Consider the following 13990-nt stretch of genomic DNA (forward strand, 5'->3'; position numbering starts at 1 on the left):
GAGTTCGAAGGCTTGTAAGTCCAGGGTGTGGAACCCGTTGAGTTGATGGAGTAGTTTAACGGCGGAGAGGTAGTGAGAGATGCTGTCAGGTGATTTCAGTGACCGACTGAGGAATTGTGCGTAACATGCGAGGAGGTGCGCGGAGGCCGGAAAGGCTGGTTGGTTGAAGTAATGGCAGAAGGCGAGGTAGGCTCTGAATTGCGTGCGGTGATTGGCCTGTGTCCCCACCGTGAAGGCGTGGCGTTGCGTCTCCCGGGTGTCCTGTTCCAGCAGCTTCCAGTCCCGAACTGTGGGGAAGAGGGAGAGAGGGTGAGAGGCCATACCACCATGCCATACCACCATGCCATACCACCATGCCATACCACCATGATAATCTGTAAATATAAGGACTTAGGGTTAGAAATAACATAGCAGTATGTTGGCTTCATTGTAAAGAAGGTCTACTTGGAAATTATACTGTCACATCCAAGAAAACTCAACTCCACTCCTTTTCATACTTTCTGCTTGTTGTAACAATGTTGAAAATGTTTCTTGTTGCTGGACACTAAGTACATAACATTTGACATTTGAAAATAAAAACATATTTTCCTATGTTTTATGGTGTTTCTCATTATGTACGTAGCAAAAGAGATATTTGAGTGTAAAGATTTGGAGATTGAAAATGTCTAACTCTATTAAAAGATACATGTAATAGGTAACCCTACCCTTGGTGGATAAGCCGCAGGCGGCTCCACATTGGTGTGAAGGTTCTGTGCCCGGTGGGCCTCGATGTCCTTGGCGCGGTGGACCTCCGCCAGATGGCGCAGGTACTTGGAGCACATGTTGAGATTGTCCGGTTCACCGTGCATGTCACACCCGGGGGCAATACACCGCTGTCGTGGCAACCTGGCAGCGTAGTGTGAAGAACCTGGACATGAAATGAACAAGGATCTTGTGTTAGACACTTAAACACAACTGACAGTAAATTTGGACTGTGCTCGCTATCACCAAAGAATACAATGAAAGGGTACTGAATGTTTGGTTTGTAGGATTCAGAATGTCTAGATTAGCTGGCAAAAGAGAAGTTGGGAACAGGAAGCAATCCAAAGTCAGATTCAACTCAGCAGAGGACTTAAATGTTCTCTAAATGATCTTCAGACATTTACAACTCTTTATCTGACCAAAATTTGCAACAGGGTCAACATTACAGTTCCTTAGCTGCAATCATATTGACAAATATAACATAATAATTATTGTACTTTAATTGACTTAGACATAATCAACTGACCAGCAACTTCAGCCAGGACCCTCAGTGGTGTCTCTTCTTGGTGCTGATTGGCTGGCTGGGGTGGGTGATTGACAGGAGCCTGCTGATTGATGTGTTTACCGAAGCACTGGAAGCAGAAGCCCATCTGTTCCTTGGTGCCGAACATCTCACATCCCAGGGCTGCGTTCACACACGGGAGCTGGGGCTCGTCTGGTACTTGGATTGTCGTCCTGGCAACTGACACAGTCCCTCCTTCTTCTGTTGTCACGGTAACGTTTCCAGGTGTCACGACCACTGATGCTTCGTGGCCTGCTGTGATGATGGTGTTGCCAGCTGGCAGTTCATCCGATGAGTGGTGAGGACCATTGGGCAGAGCACTCGGTGAGGCAGCAGGCTTCTTGCTGTGGTACTCTTTTAGGGTGTGGAAACACTTGGAGCAGAGCCCGTTGTACATGGCATCTCCGTAGGCATCACAGTGAGGTGCTGGACACTGCTTCCTGTCAACCAGCGATGGAATGGGCTGCGGAGGCTGCGGATCTACTGCAGCTGCTGCAGCTACAATGTTGGTAGGAGCTGCAGCAGGTGGATCTGAACTGCTGCTTGGAGCTGTAGGTGATTTTGTTACTGGTTTTGGTGTTTGTGGGATCTTTCCCTTTTTCAGACACCAGTAACATCTGCCACCAGTGTTCTCAAGCTTCATATTTGTACATCCCTCAATCAGACACTCTGTAGAATTGTTGTCCCCAGTCTGTGGATCAATGGGGCCAAGAGGGAGGGTTGAAGAAGAGGACATTTCAAACCCGAGAGGCCTTGTCTCACTTTGAGTGGAAATCTGGGGGTTGGTGCTTCCTTCTGCACCTGTGGGCACAAGTTCTTCTGGTCCAGAACTTATCAGGTTGGCTGCTGCTGTGCCTTTGTCAGGAATTCTTCCTGTGTTACTGTCCTTGGGGTAACATCCATGACAAAGACCATTGGTTGTCTCGTGGCCGATCTTCTGGCAGTCTGGTGTCTTGCACTTCTTATAGTACTTTGCTTTGGTCACGTCATTGACTGTTACAATTGGGTGAACCTCTTCAGCAGGCCGTTGGGGTGCTGTGGCCACAGTTTGCTGGGTTGCTGCAATTTCAACTGCTGGTTTGGGTCGGGATTTCTTTCCCAACTCTATCAGGTAGCACTGAGAACAGTACCCATCCTGGCCTGGAGCACCAAACATCTCACATCCTACAGTCATGCAGGTGGGGGACCCTCCAGGTGTTGATGTCTTGGCAGATGTAAATGTCGAACTCAGGTGAGTCAAAACTGTAGCCACAGTTGTGACAGCTGCAGCAACGGCACCAGCAACTCTGCCCTGTTGGTCAATGTAGCAGTTCTTACACATGTCATTGGTTTTGGGGTAGCCTGTCCTGGGGCATTCTGGGATGATGCACTTGGTTGGACGAGTGAAGTCGCTGATGAGGCCCAGACTCTGACTGTTGGTTCTGTTCTCCACACTGTGGAGTGGCTCTGGGGTGGTAGGGATGATACCCAGCCTGGAGGATCGCTCAGTTTGCTTGAGTGGATGCACAGATGGAGGCTGGCCTGACTTTGTCACAACGTTGATGAAGCAGACATCACAGAGATTCTCATAATCAGGGTTGCTGTCATTGTTGCAGCGTTCAGTGATGCATTTGTTCGGGTTGCCAGCTGGTGGCTGAACTTCTTTTTCAGTCTGAGTGGCTCTTCCTGCTTCCACCTCCCTCCTCCGCTGATCACCAGTATTTTTCTCATAACATTCATGACAATATTCTCCAGTGGCAATAGAGCAGAAGTACTGGCACCCAGGGGTCCTGCACTCCCTCATCAGCATGGAGGAATTTGGAACAACATCAGCCGGCAATGCCGGAGCTTCAGCTGGTCCTGGTGGCTTCTTGGAAACTGTACTTTCTCTGAAACATTTTGTGCAAAGTCCGTTTTGCTCAAGTGTCCGGTACATGTCACAGCCAGCAGAGCTCAATTTCTTCCCTTCAGTTTTCTCTTTCTTCACAGCTGGTGGTGGTATCTTGTTTGGAGCCACTTTTTCTGGTTCTTCAGCTTCCTGAATCTCTTCTGGCTTCTTGTAAAATTTCTCCACTGCCTGGAAAAAGTCTTTGATGAAATCTTGCTCCTCAGGAGGAGGATTTAGGTTCAGCTTGGCTGCCAGGACCATGGAGATGGACTCCTTTCTTGTATACGGCAACTCCATCAGATCCAGGTACTTCTGTAGAAGCTCTTTAGCCTGGTTTTCTTCATGCTCGAGTAGAAATTGTACTGTTAGCATGGTGAGGTCATGTTTGACCAGAGGGACTGCAAACTCGCCTGTAGCCAGACCTATGGGTGCTGGTGCCTCCTCTTGGCTCAGTAAGGGTGTGAAGTGCTGCTGCAGGTACCCAAGCACTATGGGAGATCTCACACATTCTTCAGGCTTCCAACGCAGAGGGAGATAGATTCCACTGAAGTGGATCGGTGCGAAGATGTGACCCTCAAAATTGTGCAGGACGTCTTCTGCAAGGATGATGATCGGTCGACGAAGAAGATTGGCCAGGACAAAGATGTGGAACTCTTCAAGAGACTTGTAGGGGAGGTCATTAGCCTCGGGAGGGTTTGGTGTGGGATCTGTCATCGAAACTACAATGTTCCACTCCTGTCTCCATTCCTACAAAGGAACAGCAGTACGTACAATATTGTTTAGAGACTATTGAAACAGTAAAGCAATACATTTAGCATTCCCTTTCTTCTACTCTTAAACTTGCTGGGCTTTTTTTCTCTCTGCTGTAGATTGAAGTGAAATAAAAAAAGGGGAACTTTTTTTCATGCCAGTCCTTACCAATGAAACGTACTCCAGGTCCACATGCTGGTTGTGAGCTTTACAGCTGCGATTCCAGCGTCTCTTCATGTCTTCGGTCATGTCAGCCACCATGGTGCGGTTTAACAGCATACGGAGGACCAGAGCTCGGTCGTGGATCCCCCACATGTACTGGGACACTGCATGGAGCAGGCAGTTCCCATCTCCTGGACATACATGAAACACACAGAGATAAAACATTAAGGGTGGTAGAAACAACATTTAATTTTTTTTTATCTTTGAACTGCAAGTTCATCCCTTGCAAGAAAATCCTTCCACACAGGACATATGAATAAGGTAGCTGACTACACGAACATGAGATATTATGGGCATAGAATCAGCTACGTGCTCTAAAGAAACCCTAAGGAGAATCATGACAATGAAACATCCTGCTGCAATAAAGAAGCTGGTCATGGTTTCTATGTAAGCAATGAGACCATGTCCCCTATTCTTTGTTAACAATAGCATGAAAACAAAACCAACGAATAAACGAACAGGTTATGTATACATCACATGTTCTATTTTAAGGTAGGTATTGGAAGACTGAAAACTTACCTGTGTTCTGTACAGGTGTCAATGGTCTCGAAACTCTGCACCAGTTCAGCACTTTTGCTTCTTCCAAGGTTTTCTGCATAGAGGCAGTAAGAAATGTCATGTAATTGAGCAATTATATTGTTTGCACTACGGTGACTTAACTTAAATATTTTAATGGTTCTCTTAATAACACAACAATGTAATCTTTATGAAATAAAGACTAAACTTTAACTTCCAACACTCTATATATAGAATGAAGAATCAAGGATTTATATTTGACTCTTCAAGATGGCGCCCAAGATGGCGACGTTGGCTTATGCAGCTCCCTAATCCGCGTTACAAAGGGCTGTATTCAGAGTATTACTCTACCTGCAACTTAACCCCTGCGTGAGAGAAAGATCAGTGGACTGTATACCGTGACTTTTTAGCTTGTTTGGGTGAATGCTGGAGCTTGTTCGGCAGCAGTGAGCTCACTTGGCGAAGCTCTCCCTGACTCGTCTGCCCCCCTCCCCCTTCTCCACCATGCCCAACTGTGAAGACTGCCGCGCCCCAGAAGCGCAGACCTGCCAAGGCGACTTAGTCCTCTGCTCACGTTGTGTGAAGAAGCGCTTTCCACACAGCTCCAGAGACTCTTCTGCTCAAAGTAAGCCAAATGATGTATTCATCAATGATTTGTTGTGCTTTACTGTCAACAAGATGGACACTCTTCCCACCGATATAGTTTCGAAGTTGTGCATCGAGACTTATACGGAAGAGGAAATCGAGGTGGCTAAGAGACTTGTATTTGACACATGTAACCCTGATGAACGGTACAAGAAGCGACAAGGAGCCAACAAGTCTACAGCCAATATGGCGGACATTTTGTGAGTCCTTCATTCTACGGCTCCTCCGTCACTACCTACCTTTGTGTCTGCAACTCTCCACCTTCCCGCAGTGAATTTTGAACATGTTGACATATCAGTCTGCCTGCAAGAGCTTCAGATCGTGCGGCAAGAGATGAAGCTGATTAGAGACTGCTCTATTGATTCGGTCAAAGTGCAAACAGAGCTGATGTCCCTAAGACTAGAAGGAGATTGTGGACTTGAGAAATAGGGTGAATTCAACTTCGCCTACAGTGTCAGTGCCGTTACCTGACAAGCACACGGCTACCTTCGCCGATGTTGTGTCGGTCACTCGTCCTTCATCCGGTGCACGTTCTTTAGCTGGGATGGCCCCCGCAGATGGCATCTGTACTCAAGTCCAGGGGCACGTTGACAAGGGCACGTTGACAGCTCCTAAAGCCCTGTTTGAAGGCGCTGCGCCCAAGCAGGCAGTTGTAGTGAAGGCGCCCAACCCACGGTCCAATCGCTCCAGACGATCCACCACAGGTGCCTCTAGAGATACTAGTGACACTAGAGACACTAGAGACACTGACTCGGATGGGTTTCGACTAGTCGAAAGGAAAAAGTCTCGCCCCAGGGCAGTGGTTGGAACTGCTAACTCAACCACGCTGACTGCGGTTAAAGTAAGACCCGCTGTGATATTTGTTTCACGGCTTGATCCGGACACCCAGCCTAAGGACGTGGAACGTTACCTGAACGACAACCTGTCAAGGAAGTGCGCGATTTCATGTGACAGACTTCAGACTAAGTATGACTCATATATTCCTCGTTCCGGATTGCTGTGGACAGTTCCATTCTGGCTGAGGTCCTGTCTCCGTCGTTTTGGCCCTGCGGTTCCTTGGTTCGCCGGTTTCATGGTAAACCTCGCACCTCAACATCATAACTATGGACTTTACCCAGAATCTACGGATTGTGTCTTACAACTGTCGATCTGCCAAGAACTCTCTTGAATCCATTAAGGAACTTTGTAAGTCTCACGACATTGTTTTGTTACAGGAGCACTGGCTCCTTCCTAATGACCTCTCTTATTTGAGCAGCATTAGTACTGACTTTATAGCCTGTGCTAAGTCTCCGATTGATCTTGAATCAGGGGTGCTACAAGGGCGCCCGTTTGGGGGTGTGGGTATATTATGGAGGAAAAGCTTGTCTTCTGTCGTGTTTCCTGTAGATTTTGATGACGACAGCATAATTGCCACTCGGGCGATAGCCAACTGCTCGTCGTGTGTGTGTACATGCCATATGATACTCCGGCTAATATGGACATATATCTTGAGAAATTAGGTAAAATTGAAGCACTTGTTAATGATATTGATTCTTATGCCTCTGTGATAATTGGTGATTTTAATGCCTCCACTACCAATAGGTATGGCACTCTGATTCAGGAATTTTGTGAGGAAACAGGAATGCATATATCTGATATGGAGTACCTCCCCGAGGACACTTACACTTACCTTAGTGATATGCATTATTCCACATCTTGGCTTGACCACTGCTTAGCTAGTGACACAGCTCACCAAAATATTACCAATATTCAGGTTCTACATGATTTTGTTACTTCTGATCATTTCCCCCTAAGTATTACGTTAAATGTGAACTTTCCCACCGTGTTTCATAATCAACATAACTCTGACTTTCCTCTTAGGATTACTGACTGGACTAAGGCGAGTCAGGAACAATTAGATAGTTACTGCATGGAGGTTTTTTCTACCTCCATGGTTACTGTCTGACCTTGAATAATCAACTTTCTAAGCTTGATCTGCCTGTTAGTGCCCTTGTTTGCAGGGACCCGAACTGTGTTGATCCTCTGCACAGAAATGCTCTTGATTCACTTACTCATCAGCTGATCTCTGCTATGAAAGACTCGGCAGATATTTCACTAAAATCAAAACACAGCTGTAGTAACTTCAAACAGGTGCCAGGTTGGAATGACATTGTGAAAGACCTACATTCTGCTGCCCGGGAAGCTTATGTCTTCTGGAGAGAAATGGGCCGACCACGGTCGGGTCCCTTTTTTATCCTCATGTCCAAAGCCAGGGCAAGATTTAAACTCGCTCTAAGACAATGTAAACAACAAGAGAGCAGAGCTAGAGCTGATGCTACTGTTAAAAGTTTCTCGGTGGGTAACCGTAGAGAATTTTGGAAAAAAGTACGTAGTGCTAACTCCCCTTGTACTGTTTTACCAAACACAATCGATGGATGCTCAGGTTCGGTGAATATTGCTGATCACTGGAAGAAGCATTTTGAAAGTCTCTTAAATTCTGTTGATAATCGGGCTCACAAGCCACCTGTGATGTCTGCTATGTCACGTGCATGTGAATTTGATTATGATATGCAAATTACAGTGTTGGAACTTGTTAACATCATTAAGGAATTGCCCAATGGAAACGCTGTTGGCTCAGATGGTATCTGTAATGAACATTTGAAGTATGCGGGCCCAAGAATTTGTATTTATCTTTCATTGTTATTGACATCTGTTATTGTGCACAATTGTATTCCCGATATTTTGTTGGATACCATCATAGTGCCTGTCATTAAGAACAAATCAGGTAATATTTCCAGTAGTGATAACTATAGGCCGATTGCCATTACCTCTGCGCTATCCAAGGTCTTGGAGTCGCTGTTACTTAGTCGCCTTAAACCCTTCCTTCAGACATCTGACAACCAGTTTGGATTCAAACCCAAGCATGGTATTGATATGTGTGTTTTTACTCTGAAGGAAATTATTGAATATTACAAGGGACTTGGATCCCCAGTATTCGTTTGTTTTCTGGACGCCTCCAAGGCTTTTGATCGTGTCAACCATTGGTTGTTGTTTAAAAAGCTTCTTGAAAGGAATGTCCCGTTATATCGTTATGAGATTTCTGGTATATTGGTATGAGAACCAGACTATGTGTGTAAGGTGGGGTACTAGTTTGTCAACAAGGTTCACTGTCTCCAATGGGGTTCGACAAGGTAGCATTTTGTCGCCTCATCTATTTAACATATATATTGATGACCTGAGTCTAAGACTGAAAAATGCTAGAGTTGGTTGTTGTGTTGGCGGTTTTGTTGTAAACCATTTGCTGTACGCCGATGATTTGTGTTTAATATGCCCCAGTGTTAAATCCCTTCAGAAACTGGTTGGGATATGTGAACATTTTGGCAAGGAGAATGATATTTTGTTTAACACAAGTAAAACTTGTTGTATGTATTTTCCAAGCGTTGGCCTTCCACTTCAGCAGCCTCTGCCTGTTGTAAAAATTTATAATGTGGAGTTGAAATATGTGGATTCTTTTGTGTATCTCGGCATTCTTTTAAATGCGAAGCTCAGTGACAATGACTGTGTTCGAACTGAAATTAGACGTTTATATCGCCATACTAATTGTATTAACCGGAAATTCCATCATTGCTCTCCCGCTATGAAAAAGACTTTGTTCAGGACTTACTGCTCCCAGTTGTTTGGAGTCCAGTTATGGAACTCTGTTCATGCGAGTGTACTAGCTAAGTGCCGTGTTGCATACAACAATTGTTTCCGTATTCTCCTTAAGTTGCCAAGAGGTTGTAGTGCTAGCTCAATGTTTGTACACCTCTCTACCGATACTTTTGATGCGAGGCGCAGGAAATTGTGTTATGCCTTCATCAATAGACTCTACACCTCCAACAATAGTATCATATCCGGTCTTTTGAGGTCTGACTGTCAATTCAGAAACTCGTATTTTAAAAATGTGTACAAACTGTTGTATGTTTAGTATTTCTGTGGTTTTATGTCTATATTGTACTATGGGGATATCCTGAAATAAAGTCATTCATTCATATATATATTCAGAATCATGGATTTTAACCCCCTCTAGAGACATTCTCTAGAGGGGGTTAAAATCCTTGATTCTGAATCGGACTTCTTTGCAAGAGGAGTTAAGGAGGCAGTCTACATAAGAGCTCACAGACCTACCCTGAACAGAGACGGGGGGCGACACAAGTTATCTGGCACGTATGACCCGCTACTACGGTCACGAGTCTCTGACGTCACGTTCCAAGAGTAGACGGGTCCATTCCGTGAACAAGGTTTACGGAGTCAGCTGAAAATTTGGGGTAAGTCCCAATCATTTTATATATAGAGTGTTGGAAGTTAAAGTTTAGTCTTTATTTCATAATGATTTGTACCAACACAGATGAACTTTCATGCTAACAATGTAATCTATTTGATTTGGAAGAAAAAATACATTACTACAATCTACTACTACTACTGCTACTACTACAACAAATCTACACACCTGCATGAAACGATCGATCAGCTGCTTGTTCAAGATTTCTTGAAAGTCCAGAGGAAACAGGCTGACACAGGGTAACACCAGGCTGTGGCCTGTCATGGCACCCAGGTAGCACACCTCAGCTCCTGTCACATCGTCACCGCTCTGTATGCTGTCCACGATGAGGTCCCACAGCTGCCGAGTTTTCTCACTGTCGACAAACGACGGGCTTCTCGGCATCTTGTTCACAGTTTCCATGTCTCTCTATTTAATGTTCATGGGTGATCCTGTAAAAAAAGATTTCAGATGTAAACATTACATCTGATGGAGTGGAGACCGCACCACCATATACAGGAAGCTGTGGCTAAAATTAGACCACATGAAACTGGGTTTCCCATGAAAGTTGGGGAAACTTTATTCAAGTCAAGTCAAGTCAAAGCCTTTATTTTTCTTCGAATGCTTGTTCGACCAGCTTAAGGCCGCTTTTCAACAAGGTCGAAGTTGAGGGGAGGGGTCACGGATAAGAACCAAATCCATACAAACATAAATAATAAGTAAATAAATCAATACAATAAGTAAATGAATAAGTTCACAAATAAATCATTAGGTTTGTAGCCATTTCAAGTCCATGGTAAGTCTCAGTTATGCCTGTTCCATAAGTGACTTGAAGGTATGGATGGATGGTGCTGCCCTAATGTGGGGCTGGATGTTATTCCATACAACTGAGCCGGGAGTAAGCCAAGCTTCTTCTGTAAGCTTCCAAGTGCGGCCTCGGAGGGATGAGACAGTCAGTAGAAGCTGATCTGATTATTTATGACCTTTCGCACATGCAGGTGTCCACGTAAAAAAAATCCCGGGAAACACAAACAAATGGAAATCCCCATGACAGCATTTCCTGAATGGTGACCTGTGGAAGGACATCCTTATCCAATCAGAGAAAAGGAAAGGTCAGCAATAAACATCCGGTTCTTAGTAAACGTGCAAACTTGCATGTGCGTGCGTGACTACAAGTAACTCAAATACTAGTATATAATGATGGTGCAATATTTGAACAGACCTCAAGGGACTTTGGTTTAGGTGACGTGTAAAAGTACGTTATTTAAGCCGATATGCATGAAGAACCGTCACTGGCCAGGCCTTTCTTTAATGTTTCCTGGACATAACTGAGCGTTTACTTTTCCCTGTAGTAGTAGACTGGTTTATTATTAAAATCAAAGACAAATCCAATGGCAGCCAACAGGCTGAATTGAAAGACTTGTGTACAAATTGACAGGCAATATTGATACGCTTAAAATATCTAAGATCATTAAAATCGTAATACATGAGTACAGATAAAAACAATATTCATATGAAGAATATTACTGGGTGTCTCCCCCAGAGGCGCCATATTACGAAGAGTCATTCCGCATGAGCGGAATGAGTTTATATGATATAATGAGCGGCATGAGTTTATATGATACAATAAACTCTGACATAGACATATATAATTAAGGGTTAATGTCCCGCCTCGAGGAGAATATGGTGTGATAAAGTCTTGTCAGTTTCTATAACCACCAAATAAAGCCAACAAGTGAGCGCAGCGAACGAGGTGGCTTTATGAGGTGGTTATAGGCCCGTAGTGGGTATCCTGTGGTGACTACTTGCTCAGAAACTAGGCAAGACGAGTTGGGGACGGCTACTAACGACTGGTACCCAGACAAGACTAATATCTGCAGGTCTAGACCTGCAGTTTGTTTCAGCTGAACTGAAAGACCGGCGCACAAAATACAAACAGTAAAAAAAAAACAACTCACAAAGTCCAAGCACCATGTACAATTAATAAATAAAGAAAACAAAATTATGCAAACAAGAAGGGGGGGAATAAATGGCCATGATGCTACTTTACATTACAAAAGGCATATTGGAGGGGGGGGGACGTGTGCGGGCGTGTACGACTGCTAATGAGGACTGCTAATGAGGAAGATAATTAGGTGAAAATTACCGCTAATTTATGCATATTTCATATACACACAGAGGTACGTGTCACGTATCCGGTCGTGTGCGGAGATTTACGGGTGGCGTGTGCAGGCGTGCGCAGGCCCGTACACAGCCCGGACACCTGAGTGGTTCATATCCGGGCCGTGGGCAAGTGTGCGGGTCGCGCACACGTGGAAATGTCCGTATACTTGGAATTTCCGGGCGTGTACGGTACGGGAGTATACAGGCTTTTCACTAGCGCCATGTTGGAGTACAGTGATGTCTGTTAAACATGCCAACATGCTGCTACTTAATCAATTTACCCGCCAACACCTGGTCGCCGGGATTCAAATGGTAATTATCATGACGTCAATGAAAAGCCTCTATACGACCCGGAAACGTCGGTTTTTATCCAGTGAAGGAAACAAATGTAAGAGTGATGTCAAGGCCAATGCCAGATGGTAGCTAGATGACCTAAGTTCCGATGGGTGCTCTTACAAAGTTCGTAGAATTAGCCGCCGATGTTGGAGTTGTACGACCCGAAAGAAAGACACAGGAGCCGACAGCTACGTGGAAACTCTGTATTGTCTTTTCTGAACTGACTGAACTCAACTAGCTACAAGAGTACACAGGCTTTTATATATTTCGCCCTCCTACACACAAATTTCTTGGAACAAGTTGGATTCTTTGTATATTAGTCATCGTGAGTCATATCCTCTCCCTAAATTCTTAAGACATTACCGGTCAGCTCCTTGTATCCCCAAATATGGTTATACTCAAGGGTCGCCTACACTTTCCCAGACGACAGAAGGGTTCCGAATTCAATGACTCACGGTTGCACCAGGAAATTGTACCATAGTGCAACAGAAACTAATATTATATATATATATAGCAAAAATTATAACATATCAGGTCAGAGCACCCTATTACACAAACAAGCGGTCTTATGTTACTTGAAATTAAGTTGAAATTTAGATTTGCGCCTGAAAAACAGGGAGGAACAAATAAAAATAAAAACTACTGGTCATGGTCATGCTGAAACAGTTTCGACGAAACGACGACAAAAAAAAACACCTGTTCGTGACTTACGTCGGAGTAAAACGGTAAAGCGCCGTAGGTTACGATCAAACCAAGAAAACTTACGTGTGAACTGGATAAGGGACTTTGTCTTGAAGCACAGGGGTGCACTGTGGTCTTGAAGTAAAGAAGCCTGCAGAAAAAAAGACGCCTGCTATAAACTACGTTTCTGACGTGTCAGATATTTTGGGCGGGACGGGGAATCCCCTTTTCGTCATCTCGCATGTTCCAAATGTAAAAGGGGGTGTTTTCTTTAGTTTATACCAGGTTTTGGCTTCCTTAGTTATCAATAATTCCTACATTATTTTATTATAATGCCTATTTATATAAATTAGATCATAATGGTAATAAGTTTGATACGTTCTGAATTAGATTTTAAGTATCCTCTATAGCACTTTAATGGACTCGTCTATTCATACAATAGAACTAAGCATCCCATTGGTCGCCCATATTCGCACATTCATGGTCACAAGACCTTTTATTTTTTTCTCGTTTTTTTCCACTTTATGAATCATCGCCTCGAGTAATCAAAATCGCACACCTGGATGCCACACCCTCATTAGTCCTCACCTGCGTACATGTACAGCTGCAACATAACCATGTTACTGCAGAAACACAATTTCCCGCTAATGACTACGTCAAACGCTATAAATTGTGATTTTCTGCATCACATTACTTCTACCCCCTTCACAAAATGCATTCTCATTTACACACATACTCACAATAATAACACATGACACTTGTGTGGGAGGGAGAGCGCCGCCTGGTTCAGGCGCTTCATTTTGTCGAACGTACAAAGTTAGGGATAGAAATACTGAAAGCTTAAATCCCTAAAGCCAAAGTAACTGCTAACCTATGTTGCAAGAGATCCTTAACATACCCATCTTTAGCATTCTCGCTTTTCCACCTTCCATGTCTTTTGAAAAGTCTGTCTGGAATCCCTGCGTTAGCTGCTGCTGTCGCTCCTCCTGCTCTTAGGGAATGTAAACCAAAGGATGAAACATCTTGTAATACAGTTTTTAGCAAAGCCAGCACAATCTCCCTGGCTCTTGTGTAGCTAATCCCTCCTGATGGTCGAAGCTTCCAGCCTGTCTTGCATCTAGAAAGCCCTCTAAAAAGGTAACTATCAGAAGTCAGATCAATATCAGCTAAAGTACAATACTTCTCTAGCATATGTATGCATCAAAATATCTTTACTACGATAATGTCT

General features: G+C 44.2%; 1 protein-coding gene across 2 annotated transcripts; it reads right to left on the minus strand.

Annotated features, from left to right (window-relative positions):
- On the minus strand, positions 1-13748 carry LOC109472437 (tumor necrosis factor alpha-induced protein 3-like). 2 transcript variants are annotated; one of them, XM_019772216.1, is made up of 8 exons: positions 13661-13748; positions 12847-12913; positions 9772-10034; positions 4662-4734; positions 4089-4273; positions 1268-3917; positions 705-907; positions 1-287 (listed from the first exon to the last, which is right to left on the minus strand). In XM_019772216.1, exons 3-8 carry the CDS (start codon positions 10003-10005, stop codon positions 96-98), a joined length of 3537 nt encoding a protein of 1178 aa, XP_019627775.1. In that variant the 5' UTR covers positions 10006-10034; positions 12847-12913; positions 13661-13748; the 3' UTR covers positions 1-95. The 2 variants fall into 2 exon arrangements, with proteins under 2 accessions (XP_019627775.1, XP_019627776.1); XM_019772217.1 differs by lacking the exon at positions 13661-13748 and having other exon boundaries at positions 12847-12953.
- Positions 13749-13990: the final 242 nt, after the last annotated feature.

Source organism: Branchiostoma belcheri, unplaced genomic scaffold (assembly GCF_001625305.1).
Source record: "Branchiostoma belcheri isolate BF01 breed outbred unplaced genomic scaffold, Haploidv18h27 scaffold275, whole genome shotgun sequence".
NCBI lineage: Eukaryota > Metazoa > Chordata > Leptocardii > Amphioxiformes > Branchiostomatidae > Branchiostoma > Branchiostoma belcheri.

What these genes read in the sequence shown, in the direction of transcription:
- LOC109472437 (XM_019772216.1), bottom strand. Translation starts at nt 10,005, where the DNA reads ATGGAAACTGTGAACAAGATGCCGAGAAGCCCGTCGTTTGTCGACAGT. An exon ending in ACCTGGAGTACGTTTCATTG is followed by an intron (nt 3,918 to 4,088) that starts GTAAGGACTGGC and finishes GTTCCTTTGTAG; the next exon opens with GAATGGAGACAGGAGTGGAA. An exon ending in CTGCGGCTTATCCACCAAGG is followed by an intron (nt 288 to 704) that starts GTAGGGTTACCT and finishes TCTTCCCCACAG; the next exon opens with TTCGGGACTGGAAGCTGCTG.